Genomic DNA, 22,900 nt, shown 5'->3' with positions numbered 1-22,900 from the left:
GAAGGCAGTACAGCATGGATAAGACAAGTAATGACTCTATAGCATCTTAGTATGCTGATAGACAGTGACTGCAATGGGGTTTCAGGGAGAGGACTTGATAATATGGGTGATTGTTGAAACCATATGTTGCTCATGTGGAACCTTCATAAGATTGTATATTAATGATACCTGAATTTTAAAAAGGTACACACACAAAAAAAGGCACCTTCCTATTTTGTAGATGAACAAACTGTAGGCCAATGCTAGGTAAGACCAAACAGGTTGGATTTCAGAGCCACTACAGAGAAGATACCTGGTGTTCTCAATTCCATCACAGAGGCCTGGCAGGACAAGGCAGTCTTGACTGGTATAGGACAATTACTTAGTATTTTTAAATACATGTTTGCTGCTGCTCTTATGATTGGAAAAAATACAGGAAGCTAAAGGAATGGTACCAGATTTTTAAAACTCCTTCTATGTGTGCAAGGAGCACTCCTAGAGGCTTTAGGCTCACACATCTTGAGCCCAGCTGAGGGTATGATTTCTGAGACTCCAGCTCAGAAATTCTTCAAAGGGAAGTTCATTCATAAATTCCCAGCATCACATTTCTGGGTCCCTGAGGGCTTAAATCTCAGAATAGAACAAAAATAAAAACCTTAGACTATTTATTATCTGTAATCAAGATGAGTGGACCATTAACTTGATCCTGATGAATTTCTTAAAAGTGTTAATGAAAGCACTTGGGTTTTTATCTTCACAGTGAATAGGTTCTGTTCAAAAGCAGTAATCTTTGTTTCATTTTTCTCAAAATCATTTTTTTCCTCTTTCTACTTGCCACTGGAGACACCTTGTCCAAATGTCCTTTCCTTCACCATCTTCTTAGATCCAAGAACCACCACCAAGGCAACCCGATTACACCTTTGTTTGGTTACTCATTTGTTCAGCAAGTAATTATTGATCCATGTGGGAGCCTTGGGGATGCAGAGCGGTGTAAGACACTGTCTCTGCCCTCCAAGAACACGGGCTAACAGAATGAGGGACAGAATAGCTACCATACAAGGAGACTTATCCCAGGGATGACGAAGGCTCTCTTCCCCAAGCACAAACATTTCCCTTCCATAGGCCTTTGTTACCTGCTCTTTGGCACAGAAGGAGAAACTAGCACTAAAGTCTGAACTGCAAAGTTCAGTAAAGAGTACAGAACAACCAGAGGAATGTGCATTATACCTCATATTCCACTTAGGAGCTCTCATAAGCACAGTCCTCTGGTCTTTTTTTCCAATTTGGTTCCCAGCTCTTGGCCTACATGCCAAGATATATGCCTTTCAGAAGAATCTTGCCCTGTCTGGATATAGCCTAACCTATTTATTCCATAATCCAACCTCTTCTGAAGGGTAGAGGTCAAGAAGGAATGCAGAATTCTAGAGGAGTTGTCGGTAAGATCCTGCAAGGACACTTTCAAAATCAAATACATAGAATCAAACATTTACATAAATACAACTTGAAGCAGTGAGGACAGAAGTGAGCCTCAAGTATAGGTGGGAGCAGCTAGTTCAGAGTGGAAGGGCTAAGAGCTCACAAGGAGCTAAGAGCCCTTTGGGAGGCCTTGACGAGCAGGAACCATCTTCCCTGCCAATTCCTCTGGCTACAAAGAGGATGAAGGGAAAGAGAAGGGGTGGTCATGTCACAGACCTCTGCTGTAGCCATCATTTAAAGGTTTGAGGCTGGGTCAGAGGTGGACAGGGGCATGACAGGAGGGAATGCCTCGTTTTCTCCAATTAACATAGTTTATTGTCTCCCAATTAACACATTACCTCCAAGTTTCTGGGACCCTGACTTCTCTACTAAAGAAAATGGGTTTTTGGGCAATGATTTTCATATTCCACAGTTTGCTCAGAGACTGATAATCAGTATGGCCAGTGACCATGTAATTCCATACACTGGGCTTTCCGTTATGATTTGTCCTGAGAGAAGCAAGGTGTGTCCTCAGAAAGATAAGGTGAATTCAGGTCCACAATGCATCCAGGGGGCCTCTGCCTGCCTCTCCGGGTGTTCTCCCTCTTTGGGGAGCACTCTAGCTATGTTGCTCTTCCAGTTCCTACAGGAGTCCACCTCCCTCTCACCTCAACTTAGACTAGGAAGCTCCTTACTCTTATCTTCCCTCTCTCAGCCTCAGACTAGTTACCTAAATAGTCTTTGATGTGACCTCATAGGTCACTTCCTCAGGAAAGTGGCCCTACATTTGCCCTCTACCCTCCCATCCAGGTACCCATGTTATGAGCTTTTAAAGCACTTTTTCTTGGAGCACTTATCAAGGTTTTCATTATACATCTGTATATGTTTGATTGATTAATGTCTGTTTCTCCCACTAAACTCTAAGCTCTGAAGCCAGAGTTCATGCAGTTTTGCTTGCTATTTTGTCCCTTCATCTAATAGCCCTTGGCACATACAATAGTACAGGCACTTCACATGTATTCTTTAGTAAATAAGCATGTGCATACTTGAAGTAGGAGATGGTTGCAAGGCAAGCTTCCTGGGTTTTGTAGGGGATTTTTCTGGGATTGCTAGTATCTCTGTGGTGCCCTGAGAAATAGAAGCTTAATTCACCATGGGTCTCTACTCTCTCTTTTATTTGAGCTGGGATCCCAGAATTGCATGATGAAGTTCTATGTGGCAGCCACGAGGAACTATTTTAGAGGAGAAATTAAGATTCCTTCTACATTTCCTTTAGGATAGGACTGTTGTATGGATAGAACTGTTGTGTCACTAATGCCTTACAGTACAAGGAGCTTAGGGTGTGTAGAGGGAATAGAGAGAAATAAAAATCCAATAAAATTAAGTGCTTGTTGGTGTAAGCACAGGCATGAAAGACAAAGAAGATCTCTTCTAAACCTGGGGGACATTTCAGTGGAAGATTTCAGTGGAAGGCAATTTTTACACTAAGTCCTGGAGAAGATGTAAGAGGTAGACAAGGGAGAAGGACAGGGATGGGGTGGATAGTTGAGAGGAGGAAATGATTGATAAGGCACAGAGGTGAGAGCACATATAAAGCTTCCACTGAAGAATGGCAAAATATTCAAAAAATTAGGACTAGAACTGCTTTGTCATAGAAGCCAATTTCTCTTGACTACACCACCCTTCTCTCAGAGGCGTGTTTGAAAGGAGAGAGGCAAGTCCTTAGATCATGCCAGTAAAAGTAGGCAAAGAGCAGGCAAGTCGGAATAGATGTATGGCTGACTGCTGATTATGGGTATATAAATGTTTAGGATTTTTTAGTTAGCTTGTGAGAGAAACTACTTATAGCTTGTTATGTAGTTAATAGAATTCACTCTGGGTTACCCGTTGTTAAGCTTGGGTACATCTTAACCTGTTTCCTCATCTGAAAAGTAAGAACATTAATAATCACAAACTTTCATTGAAGTCTTATATGCATAGGGTTATTGTGAATATTAAATGAGATAATGTGTTCTGAACAATTCTACTTGTGAAGTAGATATTCCCTCCATTTTACATATGAAGCTTGTGATCCATTTTACACACAATAAAACTAAGGCTTAGGAAAATAACTTTCCCAAGACTATGCAATTAGTAAGTGATGGACCAGGACATGTGCTCACCCAATCTCTCCCTTAATTCAGAAAGCTCCTTCTGACCCATTCATTCAAAATGGACATGGAAGCAACAGAGCCAATTTTGTACTGACTGAGAGAAAAGGAACAGATTGGAGATCAATTTGGTCAGTTCTGGAAAAGCATGTAAGTTAGGACACCTGTGTTCAAGTGATAGCAACCTGGAGCTAGCTTAGGAAAAACACACGAACACTAGACTGTAAGATCCAGTGATGCTCCATGGAACTCAACAGCAAGACTGCAGCCACCTCAGGGGAGAATGTGAAGGGACGGCTCTCAAAATTCCTCCTCCATCTCACTTGTCTGAATGCATCTGCTTTATTCTGTATTTTCTCTCTGGAACCTGTTTTCTTTTTTGTGGTTCACATCATAGAATTTATAGCTATGAACTTTTCACAAGTTTGTATGTTACAGTTCACTCCTCTAGTCCCTCAGTTTTAATTTCAAACTCCCAGGGAATAGCCTTTCACCAAACCTGGGTTAGATACCTCTCCTAGAACAATCAGCTATGTCCATAAAAACAGGGCCACATTCCACAAATACAGCTGGCTGGGAGAACACTCCTTTGGGTTGCACCCACTCTCAGTGGAGAGCCAGTTACAAAGGTAGGCTGGGTGACAGCTCAGCAAATGTATATTAAAGGAAGGAAATACACTGTCACAGTCCAGATTTTCTTCTTCCCTTCCCCAGTCCAATTTTGTTGCTATATCTCATTTTTTCCTCTAGAAATTATCAATCCTACCATTCTTCACATTCTAGGAATAAAATAATTTACTTTTTGGGGGAGAAGGACTTTTAAAAGACCATCAGGTAGGTCCATATTTAAATCATCTTAAGAGTTGTCTTTTTGTCCAGTCTTTTTAAGAACTCCAAGAAAAGTAAAGTAAATATAGTCACCAGCATTTCCCAAATTTTTTTCACCATGCCAAGAATTTCTTCACAACAAACTAATTCTTCAATTTAACTAATTTCTCCTTCAACTTAAGTACATTTCCTTTCTCAGATTTCATTTAGTGGATATAGCTGATCAGAATTTGCTTTAAAGGGGTTATCAAAATGATGAAAAATCCCCTCAGCATTCTCTTAACCAAACTGCAAAAATTGGAGGTCCTTTAATCCTTCCTAAACTGTATCTGATTATTAGATATATTAATATAGTGGTGAGAATCACTATATTAATATGGTAGGATCATTTGAATAGAAAAACACAAATATTAATCACTGGCAGCTCTCCTCTTGACCTTCTGTGTATCCTATGATGCAGCCTAAAACTGGACACAGTAATCACCTAGTCAAGTGGTTAAGTAAGGGGTTAGGGTGGAGATAGATGGTGGGGATTTAAGAGGCCTTCACAGAATCTACTGCAAGAGCAGATGTCTCCATGAACCTGAAGATTATCTAGCAGCTACTCTCCCCATCACCTTCTGGGGTCATGATATCTCCCACCTGGGCATTTCCTATACTCTCTTTGCAGGCCAGATTCCTTAGACTTGTAGATTCCACTGCTGATTCTGCTTACCTGTGATTTAGGATCAACATACTGCCTTCTCTGATCCAGTACCACCCAACTGACTGGCTCAAGTCTGACCCTTAGTCCAACCAGCTGTAGGTGGGAAGTCCTGTCCATCCAGCCCTGTGGAGAGACAAGTGCACAACAGTATTTTCTTTTCCTTCTTATATGTAATGCACAAGACTCCATGATAGCAGTTATTGCAAGAAAGCTTGCTTTCCTTATATATCTTCTCATGGTCCCTTGTGAATCATAACACTTCCAGAATGATTCTATTTCATATTCCTTGTGCCAAACTTTCAGGATCATTTAATACTAAATATTTTCTAATTTTTGTTTACTGTACTTTAGAAATGTTTTTAAATATCCAAATATATGTAGCAGGAACTTAATGAGTGGAATAAATTACTTACATCCATATATATGGGATTTTATTTCAAAATTACTTGAGGTAGAGATAAGAATCTTCAATAATTACTGGTTTATTAAATTTTAGTGGAATTAAATGTCTTGTGAAAAGTTTTCTATTGAAATGCTGGGCACAGCTAGTTTCTATGGCTCTATGCATTCCTCTTATTTACTACTTGGCCTTCTTATTTCTCCCTTTTCTCAAATTTACTTGCCTGGCTGACTCGATCCTACCAGACTGTAGCCATTTTGAAAAGCTTCAGTTCCTCTATGCTGCTATAATGAAGTTGTACTACTGTGGGAAAAAAGATAAGCTAATATTTGGTGCTATTTGGGGTTTTTTTCTGAAGTTGCTCCTTTAATACCTCATCTTTTTTAAAGACTGTAATGTTCACAGTCTACAGGCAACATCTGAATTTTACAAAACCTATCTTCAGGTTCTCCTGAATAATACAAACTTTTACCATTCTCATATACTTTATGAATTAAAAATAACTGACTCTAAATTATGACATTAATTATACCTAAAATGTCAAAAGAGCACAGTATGAACTAGGTCCTGCCTCAACATACTCCTTTAACTAAACTAAAGGACTTGGCCACTTGCTTCTGTTGTTTCCCTGAGATTAGCGCTTAGCAGAATTTTGTTGGGTTTAAATACAAAATGGTATAGAAAACATGCAAAAATGTCTATATGTGACCTGGAGGGCAATATGACCTGAGGGCAATAAACAAAATGAAAATATGTTTTAATTTTAATAGTTAATAGAAATATTTTGAATAGTTTTTTTTAGTTGAGAACTAAAAAAACTCCAAATCTCCTGAAAGTCTGAATGATTACTTAAATGAAAAAGCTCCTTTATCATTGTTGACATTCCTCATTCCTCATCAGGACCCTGAAACACTTCCAACTACTGAAAAATACCCTGAGTGGTTGCTTCTTCCCTCCTGTCAGAGGAATCATGTGGAAAAAATAAGACTCTACTACTTTGGGCAGGCTAGGTAAAATCCTGAAACTTTCCAAAATGTTAACCTGACTTGGGGAATGAGGGAGGCCTGAGGTTTGAATAACTACAAAACTGCTTGAAAACTTGGAAGCTATGGATTCACCCTGGAGAAGTTATCCTCGTCAGTCACCATCTTGTGACAAGAATGGGCAACAAAAATGTTACACAAAATCACCACTCAGGCTTAACTTAATTTAAAACACAAAGCTTACAATTAAAAGGCAATAAATTTAAGCTGAATCTAAGAAAGGCCCTACAAAAGAGCAAAATAATATTTTGTCTCCAGATGGTATACAGCAGAAAGCCACCAAGGGAGTAAAATAAGAAAAAGTTGACACTGATACATGGTTAAGGGTTATAAAATAGGACTGGGTTAAAATTAGAGTGGAATTTTAGATCTGGAATACACAGGTCTAATCCAAAACCCTCAATTTACAGATGAGGCCATTTGAGGCCCATCTATTTATTAATTCATTAAACATTTATTGTGTGCCTACATGCTCAGGGCTTAAACACAATGAACAAGACATGGTCCAAAGAGGGAAAGTGACTTGCCTAGTCACAAAGCAAGTTAGCAGCTCCGCAGAGGCTCTTTGCACTGAACCTCAAACCCCCTAATAATATACAATGATTTCTGCACCTGTAAGCACACTAAGCATTAGATGAAGGTCTATGCAAAGATAAGATTCTGTAACATATATTATACTCAGATGGCATTAGAATCTATGTAAAATAAACAGAGTTTCTTAGCACATGAAGTGGTAATTTCCTTCAAAGTACTTTCTAATTTCTTGGTCACTAGGTATTCCATGTGAAATTTGGACAACCCAAATTCTGAACATTTTTCAAATGATTTCTGGTCATACAACTATGATTCTTACTATATTATCACCTTTAAACTGCAACTTTCAAATAGTGTTCTAATATTTTAATTATTCTCAACAAATGACTATTTTAAAAGACCTACTTCTACCATTTTAAGTCTACCCACCTTAATCATTCATTGCTTAACCAGTTTGGTAACTTTAGAGTACATATAACACACACAGAGATACAGTTAATAAAATGTCCTGCATCAGGACATTTCTGTCTTTAGAGGAAAACTTACATACCTCATTTCAAAATGAACAATGGCACCTACTACAAAAAGGAAAATAAGAGTTTGAAATCAATCTTTCTTCTGTTGTTTTTTTTACTGATTTTATAACCTTAAGAAAGCAAAAGAGGAGTTATTTAACATAGGAGAGGACAGGAGCCCTCCAATACTGTGGCCTCAGAGTTCCTCTTTAATTAAAACCAGAAGAAAAGGCATGAAATTTTTGTTAACTTATTGAAATAAAAAGTCTTTGAGATACTCCTGATTGGAAGGTAGTAATTTATATTCCAACAACTCTGAGAATCAATGATGGAGAGATGAGGGGATTTCAAAGCTACCCTGTGCTATGCTACTAACGTTACAACATGGAGCTCTAAGGTTGGTTTTCTATCCTTAGACTCTACAAAGCATGTTACTCATGCTTCCCCCCTAATAATACGCTCTACTGAGGACAGGCACTGGACATCATCCATCTCTGTGTCCTACCTTGAATCACAGCATGTAGCTGACACTCAATGATGAATACCATAGATGGTAACCAGAATTTAAAAACTGATAACATCTATTCTAGCTCATATATCCATACTGTGAAACTAACTTAATAATAAAAATTAAAACTAGATCAGGAACACATGGTCCTACCTCAAACATCAGGGAATGTTAAATGTCAAGGCAGGACAGAGAATTCTGAAGGGGCTACCTACAGAAAAAACCAGGGTGCACACCTCTAAAAATAACCACTTCTTTTTAAACAGAAAAAGTCAATTTCAAGCCTCATACAGTGAAAGCTAAAAGAAAACTGCCAAGAATAAAAGAAACATCACGAAAAAAATGACAAGATAATTGTATCTCTGGATTAAGACATTTTAATATACATAATGTATAGTACTTCATATAATTTACTAATGTCATTTTCTACAGGACACTGTAATTAATTCAGTGACATCAATATTGACCTCATACAAAGGATGAAAGCTGGGTTTTCTTGTGTACCAAGTACAAAATATGTGCTAAAATTACAACACACCAACAGTTACAAGAGATCAACTTTAAGGATGACTCAAGTGTACAGTAGTCGCTTCACACGGCTTTTCTCGGGACTCGGATGCCACCCAGTGCTGCCATGTTCGTGCAAATGCCACCTGTGGGCGTCCCAACTACCTCCTTTTGCTGGTCCCACTTTTCCCTGCTTTACTGCTGCCACTGCTCGACTTGCCAGATGACTTTGAAGAGAAGAGCCTTGTCATGAACTCAGAAACATCAGGCAGCTCATGGTTGGAATTCAGCATATTCATGGACTGCTCCATCTCCTGCAGGAAGACAAAGCACAGCACAAAAGGCACTGGAATCTCCAAGTCACTTAACACCTAACACTTCCACAAGGGACGAAGGAGCACAGAACAAGTGAAAGGTACTGGTTCTGAGCAAGGGTGCAGTGTCATACCCATCAGAACTTCAGCAACCATCCTTCATACCTTCTTTATACCACTAAGCATTTTGATTCTTAGTAAATGTTCAATAAATCTTGACTAGGGTTGATTCGGCTAACATTTTTATAAATGGCATTTTCTCTGATAATGGACACATATGATCATATTCCTGCCATCCTATTTATGTTTTCTGATTAAAATGCTTTGTTTTTTAAACTCACATTTTCTTTAGATACCAGAATGTCAACTTTTAATTTTATATCAAGATATCATAAAAATTTCTGAGACTTTCTCCTAAGGCCCTAAGTAGTAAATCTATGAATACTATATGGCTTGGATGACCTCAATTACAGCAGCTAAGCAACCAACACAAATGTTACAAACAAGTCACTGGCAGGACCTCCTAAGGGTTCGGTACTTTTATTTTGAGGTTTATCTTCCCCTATTAAGCCAACCACCTATAAAGTACTTTTGACAATACTGATATGAATTTCATGTGACATTCCAAGTGAACTTAAACCTGAATTAGTTCAGACATGAAAAAAATAGCAAATACTGTGTTATCACTTAAAATGGAACACCACTAGATATTAGCTTGTGCTTTCTCCCCAAGGTAGGATTTATACATGATTTTTTAAGAAGTGCTTTTACAAATAAGGCTGGTAAAGCAACATTATGAACATAAATCAAATATGTTAACATGCCCTAATAGTCAAGAAATAAATGTATATGGTAACATGTCCCTGTGCCATAAAAATATATGACCATATATGGTCATAAAAATATATGACCATCTCTATTTTCAAATCTGTTTAATTCTGAAGCTGTTGGACAACACTTTATACTGCTTACTATGTGCAAAGCACTTTGAAAGGAATGAACTTTTAATCCACTGTGACTTCAAATGTTTCATTCTATTGATACCATAAAGAGTTTACTGGCTTCACAAATACAAGGGTTGCATAGGAAGTATACTTTATGACAAACACTGAAACAAAGATGTCAAAATTTAGCAATAAAACACCTTGAAATGGCTTATTTTCTCATAAGCTTTTTCTACCACTCCAGCTTGGAATAAATGCCTTACCTTCTATAGAACTTAATTACCTACTACCTTAGCAAGTATATTTATTTTATGTGTATATTTATTTTCCCATCCAAAGTACACACACACACACTCTCTCTCTCTCCCTTGATGTGTTTTATAAATCCATTCTATTTCCTACATTTAACTGGACTATGACCTTGTTGATGACAGGGATGGCATACAATGCATTTTTTTAGCCCTAGTATCCAGAACCTTAAAAAATCGATTAATAAATGTTATTCAGTAATGAATAAGGCATCAAAACATCAATACATTAAACATAACGGAAAAACCTGGAACTCAAAAAATATTTATTGATTGTTTTCAGGTGAAAGAGGCATAATGGTTTTTAAAAATTTCTGCAGATATTTTTTATAGAAGCCAATATTTAAAAAGAGACAAAATGGTGACAATAAATTTGAAGTATCTTATTTCAAGTTGAAGTTGGCAACTCTCCCACCCCCTTGCCAAACCAGTATGATTTTGTAGTACAGAGTTTGAAAGCCACTATCCTGTTTCTCCTTTGCTCTATCCCAATTTCTTTTTTGAGTCTGAACACATAAATTAAATGTGTACTCTGAAAAGTTATATGAAGTATATGTAGATTATAAGAAGTCATCATTTTAGAAAATATGGATTAGGTATATCAGGACTATAATACATTTCAACCATTTAACAAGTGAGGCACAAAGAGACTAGTACTAAGCAAAATTTTTTACCAATATGAAGAGATGCAGGCTCTTACCAGGCAGAACCAACCATATTTATCTGGTCCAATGGAAACAACTAATTAAATGCCAGGAACATAATGCTGTGTTAACACACCCTCTAAATGAACTTGGCTTGGAAATTAGGATAAAGCTGAAAAACTCCAAGCCATTCTGCCACAATGGATGGACCAGGCATCAAAATATGGTTCAAAATGTATAGCTGGGTGGTCATCTTACCCGTCTCATGTCAGGATCACTTGTATTGACCACCTTGGGCAGAAGCACAAATATCAATAATGGAAGAACCATCATCATAACCTATGGAAGAAAAAAAATGCAGAAAATGTTTTTCCACTTAACAGTAGAACAAACTCTGTACTTAACTGCCAATGATGAAATTAAAGATTCAGATGTTATATATAGAATAACAGCAGCCATCACCTCAGTTCTATTGACCCAACCCTGTTGACAGCAAGGTGCTCCTCAAGTCTGACTGTTGTAGAGTGCAAGAGCCTTATCTGTGTATGTTTGGACTGTGTAGACACCATGCTTCATATTTGTACCACTTACCATTTTGCAGCATTTACAGTTTTAACAGTTTGCAAATGGAACTACCCACTTTCTTCTGTCTGTAGTCTGGCACTGGGATTGGTTATCCTGATGGCCAGCTAGGGTCTATTTCCCGATGACTTTGTGGCTCTTGAAGAAAACACTCTATCACCCCTCTAACTAAGGTATATCCTCTAGAGCCTGTAATATAGTACTAGGCAACTACTACAACAGATCAGTTTTGAAAAAATGACCTAGAAACTTCAAGAACTGGATATGTTTCCATGGAATTTCAGAAATGAGAATATGGAAGATATTCCTCAATAGGCTTTGTGGTTTCCTTGCTGATTTCTCCAATTCACTCTACCCTCTGGCTTCTTTATGCCTGATAGCAGATTCTAGATACTAATTTATCCCTCTCAAAGGATGTACAGCCCCTAAAACATTCCTGTTTTGAGATCTAAATAGCTATCAGCAAGGAATATGATCAACATTTAGATAGACAATTCTAAACAATTCAGCTTTCAAAAAACAGCAACACCAAAAAAAAGTCAATTTGTTTCTAAGGAATATATTCTATTAGTGTTTTATTATTAGTGGGTACCATAACATCAGTTTCATGATAATACTAAGTACTTAAATTACAACAGAGTAACTTCTTTATTCACCACACGAGAAAAAAGAAGAAACTTTACATGCCATCAACAGGGGCTGGTTATAAATGACAGCACATTCATCAAAGCACAAATGTGCAGGTAGTATGAAGGATGAGACAGTGAGCTCCATGTGTAACTTACCACATACTCTTATTGTATTTGAATTTTAAAACATTTCATCATAAAGCAGTTACCTAATTTCTGTTGCATGTTTTAATGTCAAATCTACCACGCAATTCTCACTATATTCTTTTTAGAATGTATTCCCAAGGCTACTATTTTCCTGAAATCCATAAAGTATTCCCCATCACCCCTTCATCCAACAATCTGACTGCAGCTTTCTTTCTCACAGGGGTTAGAAGTTTTCAACTGCCTAGAAGCAAATTAGAGATTAGTAAAGATACTTTACTGTAGCTTGAAACATACCATTGGGTTCATCAGAAAGTCTGTCCAGCCCCATGATTCCCTCTTAATAAAGTAAGAAGGTGGGCCAGAAGATTTCATTTGGAGAGGATAGGGCAGTCTAACCACTTCTGATGTTTTGATGTAATTCACATATCTTGCTCTGATAAAACAACATGAAAAAAAGAATCAGTAATTCTATTAAAAACATTACTAGTTAAAACAACTACTTATAATATATTAGCAATGCCTTCTAATTACCTTCAGCTTTTTCCAAAATGCTTTGGCTTCTAAACTTTTGATCATGGAGATCAAAACTTTATCTGTATGTCCAAAATACTTGGCCAAATTTAGAGAAAGAACACTAAACCTGGAATCAGAGACCAAGTTGCCAGCTGTAGCTGTTATTACCTAGGCTTGTGGGGTTAGACAGCTCTTCTCTGGTTATACCAAAAGTTCTTTTAGAATCCTTCCAGTTCTAAAGCACTTTGATTATACTTAACAATAAATTAATTTTGTTATAAATATATAAAAATGCTGAATTTTATTTTTTTGTCTGAAATATGCATTAATGATATACCAAATTTTCAAGGGTATTTAGCAAGAAAAATTTGTGATTTAAGAAAAGACCTACAACAATGCCACAGAAAACTACATATTCACCAGAGAAGCCACTAATTTTTTTTTTTTTTAGGAGAGCCAGGGAGACTTTTATTGAGATACAGTGAGAGGACAGAGCTCCTGGCGTGAGCCAGGAGGGCACAAGTGACACCCGAGAAGCCACTAATTTTTTTTTTTTGGTATCATTAACCTACAATTACATGAAGAACATTGTTTACTAGGCTCCCCCCTTCACCAAGTCCCCCCCACGTACCCCTTCACAGTCACTGTCCATCAGCATAGTAAGATGCTGTAAAATCACTACTTGTCTTCTCTGTGTTGTAGAGCCCACTCCGTACCCACCCCCCACATTATACATGCTAATCGTAATGCCCCCTTTCTTTTTCCCCCCCTTATCCCTCCCTTCCCACCCATCCTCCCCAGTCCCTTTCCCTTTGGTAACTGTTAGTCCATTTGTGAGAAGCCATTAATTTTAATTGAAACTCTCACCCATGTTCACACATATTCCAGTTTACTTTTTGGAAACTGCCTCCCCTATTTTCTCTATCATTTCCCTCTGGAGTTTCTATTAAACATATGCTAGACTTTTTCATTCTTTATTCCACATCTTATTACATTCTCACTTCACAGTGTCCATTCCTTTATTTGTATTATATTCTGGGAAATTTTTTTTCTGATCTATTTTCCAGTTCATCAAACCTCTATTCAGTTACCTAACACATGCACTGGGTTTTGTGTTCCAATGCCTGTATTTATTGTGGAAGTTCTATTTTATTCTTTTTCACATATCTAGGGTCTGTTTTGGTTGTATCTCATTCTTAGGACAAGAATAAGTCTTTCTTTTATTTGTTTAAGCATTTTAAATATACCTTAAAATCATCTTAGAGTCTGCATTAACTAATTCTTTCATCTAAAGTCCTTGGCGGTCTGATTCACCTACTAACTCAATGTACATTGTTTTCTTGAGTATAAGCTAAGTAGACTTAATTTATGTGTGGGCCTAGACAGAGTGTATCTCCCTCCAGAGAAGTTACGCAGTTGTCTCTGCCAGGAGTCCACAATTATGACCTGGGACTATCTTGTTAATTGCTCAGCTGGGAAGTTTCTAAATCATGCAGGAAGTAATAAATTTATATGAGGGTAGAAAACTTCAAATGACAGTAGGACAGTGATTACAGACCCTTTTAGGAGAGATGTGTCCCTGCTAAGCCAGGGCCAGATTGAGATTTTACTGCCAAGGGATCAAAAGGGGAACCAGTTCAAGGCTTACCTCCTACCTACACATTGCTAATAAAATCTAAACATTTTGGTTAGAGAGCAGCAAAACCCTCAGGTGAGAAAGGGGTTTATAATGTAACCCTTGGAGATTTCCCTTACTTTTGGGGGAGCTATATATTTAAAAGAAAATGCTTGTCATATTCTATGCAGTATTTCTAAGATTTTTCATTCTGCCATAACATCAGAAATGGAAGTCCCACATATATTTGAAACTAACTTACCAGGCATGCTTACAAAGTATTGGGCAATAATATTAGGATCTTACATGAATCCCACTTTGTTCTTTACTTTGTCCCACCCCCAATATTAAAATGATAGGGTTTTTTAAACATATGCTTTAGGTATCCAATTATTAGGAATGGATCTGAGAATATGAACCCCACTACTACAACCAGTCGCTAAAACTAAAGCAGGAAGTACTCTATCCAAGATAAAAAATCTAGTAAAACTTTCTATGTAGAGAACTATTTCTATATGCTTAGAGTACTTTACTCAAAATTCAGAGTATAGAGAATTTTAAAAATCATAGTTTTTAAATAGACAAGTATGCCCTTTTAACAACTCTCATTCCTTCCAGTTATTCAGCATTTTCAATGTTTAAAAGAACCTTAAACCTGTAATATAATGTATACCCCACCTCTAAGCTTACAATTCTAAAATACATAAAAAGTCCTTTTATTAACATACTAGAACTTATCTATATATTTTTAAACAAATCTTTATGCCTCTAAAAAGAATGAGAAACTCGATACATAATAAGGTTCATTTACTTTTAAACAATCCATTTATTCAAACAAAAAATGTTGAGAAACATATTTATAAGGTATTATTTTCAATTCAAGCTTCACCCTTGCTCTAAATAGCCAACAGCAAGAAATACAATTAGAATTTGGATGAAGTAGAATATTCTTGGACAAAGTAGAATATTCTAAGATAATTTAACTTCAAGAATGGGGGGAGGAAGTAATTTGCTTCTAATGAATCTATTTTAGCGGTATCAGGGACTTGGTTGGTTTCATGATAACATCAAGAATTTACATTACCAAAGAATAACTATTTCTGTTCACTATACATGCTAAAAGAGAAAGAACCCTACCTGTCCATCGACAGGAGCTGGCATCAATGGACAAATATGCAGCTGATATAAAGGATAAGACAGCTCTAGTGTGACTCACTCTATTCAATTACAGCATATTAACATATTACATTTTCAAAATGCCACACACACACAAAGAAAGAAGCAAAATATTTTAGGAGTAAACACTAACTCAAATGTAAGTATTATGGTACTAACGAGACACCTGTATTATGCCAGCTCAATTTGGGGGTCTTTACAAATCAACCTAAATATGATTGGAACATATTGAAAAGGTCATAAAACACGGCTCTTCCAACCCCAAAATAATTTTTGCCTTTGTATGATCCATGCTTTATTACTGCAACATAGAGTTATTTTGTGATAGCTCAAAGAAGAGAGAGTACCACTTAATACTGTTTTGTATTTGTCAATCCTACCTCAATAAATCTATAATAAATAAATAAATAAAATTGCTTCATATACTTCCTGGCAGATTAAGCCAAAGACAGTGTTACTGGCATGAGACAATTAAAAAGAAAACCATAAATTGTGGTTATAACACAGGCCGAATCTGAACATTGTTGACATCTATTCAACTGACTGAAATTTCCAATGGGTTTGTGGTATTCCATAATCAAAGCCTCATTTAGTCCAAAATTCTTTTCACTTCTACCTCAAAGTACGTTCATCTACTAGAAGTTCTGAAATTGTTTCCTAGCTCGCCAGCTTCTAATACTGTGCTTTTCTTTTTCTTATTATGATCCTCAATTTGAGATAAACTCCATAATGCAATATATTGTTCCCAAGAAATACTAAATTCTCAATGCACACTAAATATTCCAGAAAGGGAGAACTACAGATATTTCAAGATCAATATAGTATCAAATAGGTACTAAGAGGTTTTATGAAAATAGCCCAATGAAAAACAGGTGACAAGTAATATTTCCAGTTTAGAACAGTTAAACTACTTCAAACATTAATAATCACATTTCAATTACAACTTTCACGGTGCTTTTGCTCTCATAGAAAGTAATCTTATCTCTTCTCTACATAATCGTATCAGGAGCTTTACAATAAACTTAAAACCAGAGCAGGAAGAAGTTCAGCTTTACAATACTATCAATGCTCAGATTTAAAAAACATAAGGATGTTTTAAATGTTTTAAGGAATGCCTATAGTTTAAATAAGAAACTTTTCACCTCAATTATAAATTCTAGAAGGAATATATTAAGTATTATGAAGGAATATATGAAGCCTAGCCTTTGGTAAAAGATTAAATCAGGTGCCCTCACCTCATTTTCCCTTTTGAAGTGATATCCACTCGGACTGGATCAAACCTGTAAGCTGGAGATATAACTTCCACTACATAAGATCCAGAAGGTATATCATGAACTACAAAACTCCCATCTGTCCTAGAAAAATGAAAATCATATTTAGTCACTTCTGATCAATAGCGTATTTTTATGTTTTAAATCACATTAGCTCCCAAATCAACTGCCCCCAAAATGATACTCAGAACAATAAGCAAAAAAAAATTAAAAACTGGCAAGAGTTATCCCCACACTTCAGCTTCCATAATCATACTAAAAAGGGGTTATGAAAATGTAGCAGAGAACCCTGACATACAATGTATTCACTTCCTTCTGTGGGACAGATGATAAGTGACAGCCGCACAGTTCCAATTCTAAACCCATGTCTTCACTTAAGGGAAACTATCAATATATATTATTACTCAAATTAGGGTTCCAATTTTGTCAATCCCTGCCAACAATTTCTTAATTTAAAATGGTGCTTTTTTCTAGTTTTAATTTTCATTTTGTTTTTTCCTTTTTTACAAAAAAGCAATTACGTACTGTGTGTTCCACTTGCTACAAATATTTCCCACCTACTCTGATTACTTATTTTTGCATAGGTAAAGTTTAAAACGTTTATGAGGTTAAAGCCATCCATCCACATTTTCCTTACTGATTTCTTCTAAACCTTCTAGACTTAGAAACTCATCCCATCAAGAGCGATAATTACATGTTCATAGATGAAAATTAATTAGTGTTGATAATGAGGAACTGCCATTTTGAGCAAAAAGAAATTTGTTTGAGAAAAACATGGTTCTAAAAGGACTAAGAGAATTCCCGGTATCATAATAAGTCAAAATAATGCTTCTTAAATCATTAGGCTCCTCCACAGTTAAAGGAGTAACTGACTCTGCCACATCCACAATATTTACTAAAAAGAGGAACTAAGGTACTCCGTGCTACTCCAAAATACATACTAAATGGAACTGAAATACAAGCATCAAGATAACTTACTCCTGGGCTGGAAGTCTTCCTTTCACCCTTCAGATTTACTCCACCCTTCTCTTTGCAGACTGCAGGAAGGGAAGCAAATGAGTCTAGTATATTTTACTGCCAGCTCTCTCCCTAAGAGGCCACCTCTGACTGGATGTCCTGAGCTGGACTCAGCTCCTCTCGAGGCTGTCCTTTCTTCCCTTCTAGATTGCAATAACCTTCACTTCCCCTCCTCTCTTCAGGCTTAGAGGTGATAGTAGCCTTGAGGTTGTAAACTCTAGGACACTGCACAATCTATTTGTTTCCCTACACCACTGCTACACTGTTTAATCCTTTCATTAAACTTTCCTTGAGTCATTCTAATTCGAGTGTATCTTGTTTCTGGATGGGATCCTAACTGAACAGATTTCAAAACACTTTTCTAGATCTGTAACAAAACAGAATTGAACTACTGATTGTGCAACACAAATACCAAAACTAAGTGCCAAGAAGAAAACACAAATATATTTTTCATCCTAAGGTAAATATTTTACTTTAGGAAGATAAGAAATTTTATAATGAAAATTTAAAACTTACCTTTAAAAATATACCCTACAATATGTAGGATTATTGGATCATGATTTGAAAGAACAATTACATAAAGCATTTTATTTTTTTTAAGTGTTCTGTAGTTTATTATACATATCTTTTTTAATTGAAGTTTGATTGACATACAATCTTATATTAGTTTCAAGTATACAACACATTGGTTCAACAGTTACCCATATTATTAAATCCTCCACCCAACTAGTACAGCTATCTGTCAACACAGAAAGATGTTACAGAATCACTGACTATATTCTCCATGCTGTATTACCATCCCTGTGACCAACCTACACTGTGATTGAGAGTGTTTGTGCCCCTTTCATAAAAGCATTTTTGAGATAAGTGGGGTAACATAAAAATGGATGATGTTATAGCATTATTTATTTTGTAGAACCAATAATGGTATAGGGAATTTTTTAAGCCCTTATCTTTTAAGAGACTCATAATAATGTTTTTATAAGTGAAATTATTATCATGTTTAGGATCTATTTAAATACTCCAGAAAAAAATTAATGGGGGACAGAGGAGACATTAAACAAAACAGTAGATTATGATGGGTACCTAAGGATTCACTAAGCTATTCTGTTTATTTTAGCTTATTTCTTCAATTTTCCATTAAAAAAAGTTCAAAAAAAGTATGGTGTATAATCTGTGCCGAAATTGAAAACCATCTACATGACCCAAAACATAGAAGTGGCTAAATTATGACTTATATACATAGTGACGAGAGCAAGAAGTGGCAATGGGAGTCTTCAGTCGAAACTCCCCTCTTCTCCAAGCCCTAAGCACTTTCTATGAGTAATTGGAGTGAAAAGAGCAGCTGGTCATGCATAACACGTACAAAAAAAATTACCTAAACCTTTTCCAACAAGTCTGCCACTTCAAGCTCCTCATATTAATTCTTTATCTACCTTTCTACAAACAAATGGAAGAACATGAAATGGTAACAGAAACTGGTCATAAAAGCAGATCATAATGCCCTATTACAGTTGACCCTTGAACAACTGGAGGTTTAGGTGTGCTGACCCCCTGCACAGTCGAAATTCCATGTGTAACTTCTGGCTCCCCCAAAACAATTACTAATAGCCTATGGTTGCTGGAGAAAAGAAAATGTTTCTTCAAAGTGTTGCAAATCTCCAAAAACTCCAATATCATTATCGAAAATAAAAATATATGTGTAAGTGGACCCACACAGATCAAACCCACGTTGTTCAAGGGCCAACTGTGTATTGTATTTTACTATTAGAAACATAGGTCATGTGATTCCAAAAAGAACACAATAAAACTGTATTGCATTGCATCTGTAAAAGATACAACAAAAATGTAAGGTTGTTATCTCTACTTCGTTTTCAATAAAAATTACTATATTATTTTAAAATAAAAATAATACACGCTTTTTAAAAGAATTGGACACTGCAGAAAAGAGATGCCAAATAGTGAATACAGGCTAATTTTCCAAAGTTTAATGACAGATGTATCACTAAAAAATTAATTAGGGTAAGCCCTAAAGAATTCACTAATAACAGACTTATAATGATAAACAGCATTAACATACTGGTTGTAAGCTTCTCGTCATTATCTATTAATCTGAGGTTGAAATTTTCATTCAACAGCACCTGTATCAGTTTTAGAAGTAAATGTCCAGATTTGTCTGTTTTTTCAAATACCATCAGAAAAACATTTCTTTTCCAAAATATTTTCTTTCAGTTCAAAGTTTCACTTTCCAAGAAAGGAATTAAAGATTTTAAACACAGTTGTGCCAAGACACTCGAAAAGCGGGCTGCTGCTGGAGTCCTAATAAATTCACCACATCTTTTACAGGCTGAAATCCCATTTCTACTAACAGCTAGAACGGACAGAAGTGTGTCAGCAATGTAGTGAAACCCTAGTCTCATAAATGCCAAGTGTGATGCTGTAGATCCCTCGATGAATTTAAGTGTAAAAAAGAACAACAATCCCACCTCCAGGCAAACAAGGATGCTTTGATTAGGGACTCCAGGGCTCATTAATTTTAGAAGCAGCAACATTAGCCTCCCAGTCTATGCCATCACTATAAGTCCTTTGAGCTTTGAGAATTCCCACTTGCCAAGCATCTTTCTACACAACATCAAGCTACCAAAAGACTGAAACAAATGCAAAAAGCGGCCAGATTCCAAGGAAACCAGGTGAGATGGAAAGAAAAAAATTCAACAAGGGACAAATAAGGGGTCTCCCTGTCCCCGTAAAGGCCCAGAATGGAACTGAAGATCTGACGCCGCCGCTCCGGCCCTGGGGTGAGCACCCGCCACCCTGGTTTCCGAGTCAAAGGAGAGAGGAAAGCGTCGGACTGCCTGCCCAGGTCTCCCGAAGCGCCCGCCCCTTCACTCTACCGCACGACGGCGTCAGGCCTGCCACTTGGCGCCCCTTGGAGAAATTCCCTGAGGCTTCCATTGCCACCGCTTTCCCGCTGCCCTCAGGATGCTCACTTAAGGAAGCCGACGTGCTCTTCTCCGTCTACCAGCACTCGGGCCGCGGAGATCCAGTCCTGGGGCTTCACCCCGGGAACAACCGCGCGCCCCTCAATCTTGAAGCGATCTCCTATGCCGACCCCACTCCCACCCGCCCCCTCGGCAGTAGCCCCAGGCACCTCCGAGCTCTGGGCATCCCCCGAGAGCAGCAGCAGCAGGATGGCAAAGAAGCCCCACAGAGCAGCCGCCATGACAGCAGCTCTCAGCGGTCAGGCCGGTAGCTCCGGAAGCCCTCTGGGACTCCCAGCCGTCGCCGCCGCCGCTGGCCGGTGTCGTCATCACTGCGTGCCGGGTCTGTGGCCAATCGATTTACTAGGAGGAAGTGAGGCGGAAGTACTGCTGCGAACTCCGCGCGCCCGGTATTGGAAAGCGGCCTGAGGGGCGTGTCAAGTGAGCCTAAGGGGACCGCCCACAAAGCGAAGACGTTGAGGTGTTTGTTTCCTTGGCAGCGGCGGAGGCGGAGGGCCTTACAGGAGTACCAGATGACAAGCCTGAGAGGACAAGAATCTGGAGTAGTGCTTGTATCTGAGCCTTCGGCTTTGGGGAAAACAGGTCCAAAAGAGAGCGTTAAAAAAGTAATAGATTTAAAACCTATACATGCTTATGTTACTCTACAAGAAGATATGTCAAAGAAATAATCAATCTTCCCATGTTTTCTTCCATCTGCTACTTCTATAGCTTTTCTTCTTCCTTCCTAATTACAACCCTTTAGTAGAATTCGTGCCTCATATTGAAAATTACCGAGTATTATCATAATTCTTCTAAGTGGTAAAGATACCTCAAGACAAATGCTGGGCATAGAAGCCACAGGGCATAAATCTGCAAAGAAGTATAAAGCTAACCTTTTCAAAGAATATTGCTTCTCTCTCACTTACCAACTTTACATTTCCCTGTATGGCCCCGGAAGATGGCTGGCTAGCCAGAGATGGGTAAGATTCCTCAAGGGAGGAACAACCTAAGACAGGCACAGTCGCAGGAGGGCCATCAGGTGAGAAATTGGGGATCAACAGAGGTGAGTCTTAGAACCTCACCCCGCCTGTTTTGAGAGAAATCTTCTGCATCCGTGGATATTTTGTTGCCCTTGTCTAGCTTGGATTAATACATAGACCTGATCATCTACATTTGCCCTCTTACAGCACTAAATTATGTTTTCTACCTTTATCTTGCATCTACCTACCACTTCAGCATTTTATTTAAAAAAATAATGATAATAATAATAAGGGAGAAATGTGGGATTCACATATAAATCAAGTATAAAAATCAAATGAATAATCATATCTGACTTGATTGTTTATAGTTCATGATGCGTGATCAAAACCGAAAGTTTCTGTGATATGACTGCCCTTGCACTGTTCACCATGTAAGAACTTACTCACTATGTAAGAACTTGTTCACCATGTAAGAACTTGTTCGTTATGCTTCAGAAGATTGGAGACTGTTGAGAATTAGGCTTGGGGTTGATTAATGATTGTGCATTGAGTCCCCTATACAGAATTTTATTGTTGTTAACAACCATTTGATCAATAAATATGAGAGAAGCCCTCTCAAAAAAAATAAAGTAATAGAGATTCCCGAGATGTATGAGATGCAAAGGCCGCCGTTTGTGTAAAGGAGAGAATGTGTCTGCCTGGAAAATAGCTGAAAAAAATAACATGAACTATTTACTAAGGTTTGCCTCTGGTGAAACGGTTAAGAGTTGGAGGGCATTTATCTAACACCATTCGCCCTGTTTTGAATGCTTTACTGTAAGCATACCAAAAAGGTCATAGGGGAAAACCTGCCATTGTTCAGTGGGGGCTAAGCCAAGATTTGAGAGAGTATCTGTACCAATCCTCTCATTTGCTTGATGACAGAAAGGAAAGTATTTTCCTTTTGACAATTCTGTTGCCCACGATTTCTGTTGACTTTAAACATTGCCCTCTCTACTACAAGTCCCTACTGAAGATTAAAGGGGGAAATGCATGTTTTTGCCTTGTGCACTCTGAGTTAGCCTCCCAGGAAAGAGTAACAAAAACTGAAAAAAGAGATACACAAGCCAAGTACTCCGAGTCCCTGGCAGGGTAGGGAGCATCGGGAGCCACCG

General features: G+C 37.6%; 1 protein-coding gene across 1 annotated transcript; it reads right to left on the bottom strand.

Moving 5' to 3' along the window:
• Window positions 1–8,472: 8,472 nt before the first annotated feature.
• On the bottom strand, window positions 8,473–21,033 carry EMC7 (ER membrane protein complex subunit 7). Its single transcript, XM_036887590.2, has 5 exons — window positions 20,776–21,033; window positions 16,733–16,852; window positions 12,488–12,626; window positions 11,094–11,174; window positions 8,473–8,939 (listed from the first exon to the last, which is right to left on the bottom strand). The coding sequence occupies exons 1-5, from the start codon at window positions 21,006–21,008 to the stop codon at window positions 8,787–8,789; spliced, it is 726 nt and encodes a 241-aa protein (XP_036743485.1). The 5' UTR covers window positions 21,009–21,033; the 3' UTR covers window positions 8,473–8,786.
• Window positions 21,034–22,900: the final 1,867 nt, after the last annotated feature.

This window comes from Manis pentadactyla, chromosome 11, assembly GCF_030020395.1.
Source record: "Manis pentadactyla isolate mManPen7 chromosome 11, mManPen7.hap1, whole genome shotgun sequence".
Lineage (NCBI taxonomy): Eukaryota > Metazoa > Chordata > Mammalia > Pholidota > Manidae > Manis > Manis pentadactyla.
This window is presented reverse-complemented; position numbering and strand designations above follow the sequence as displayed.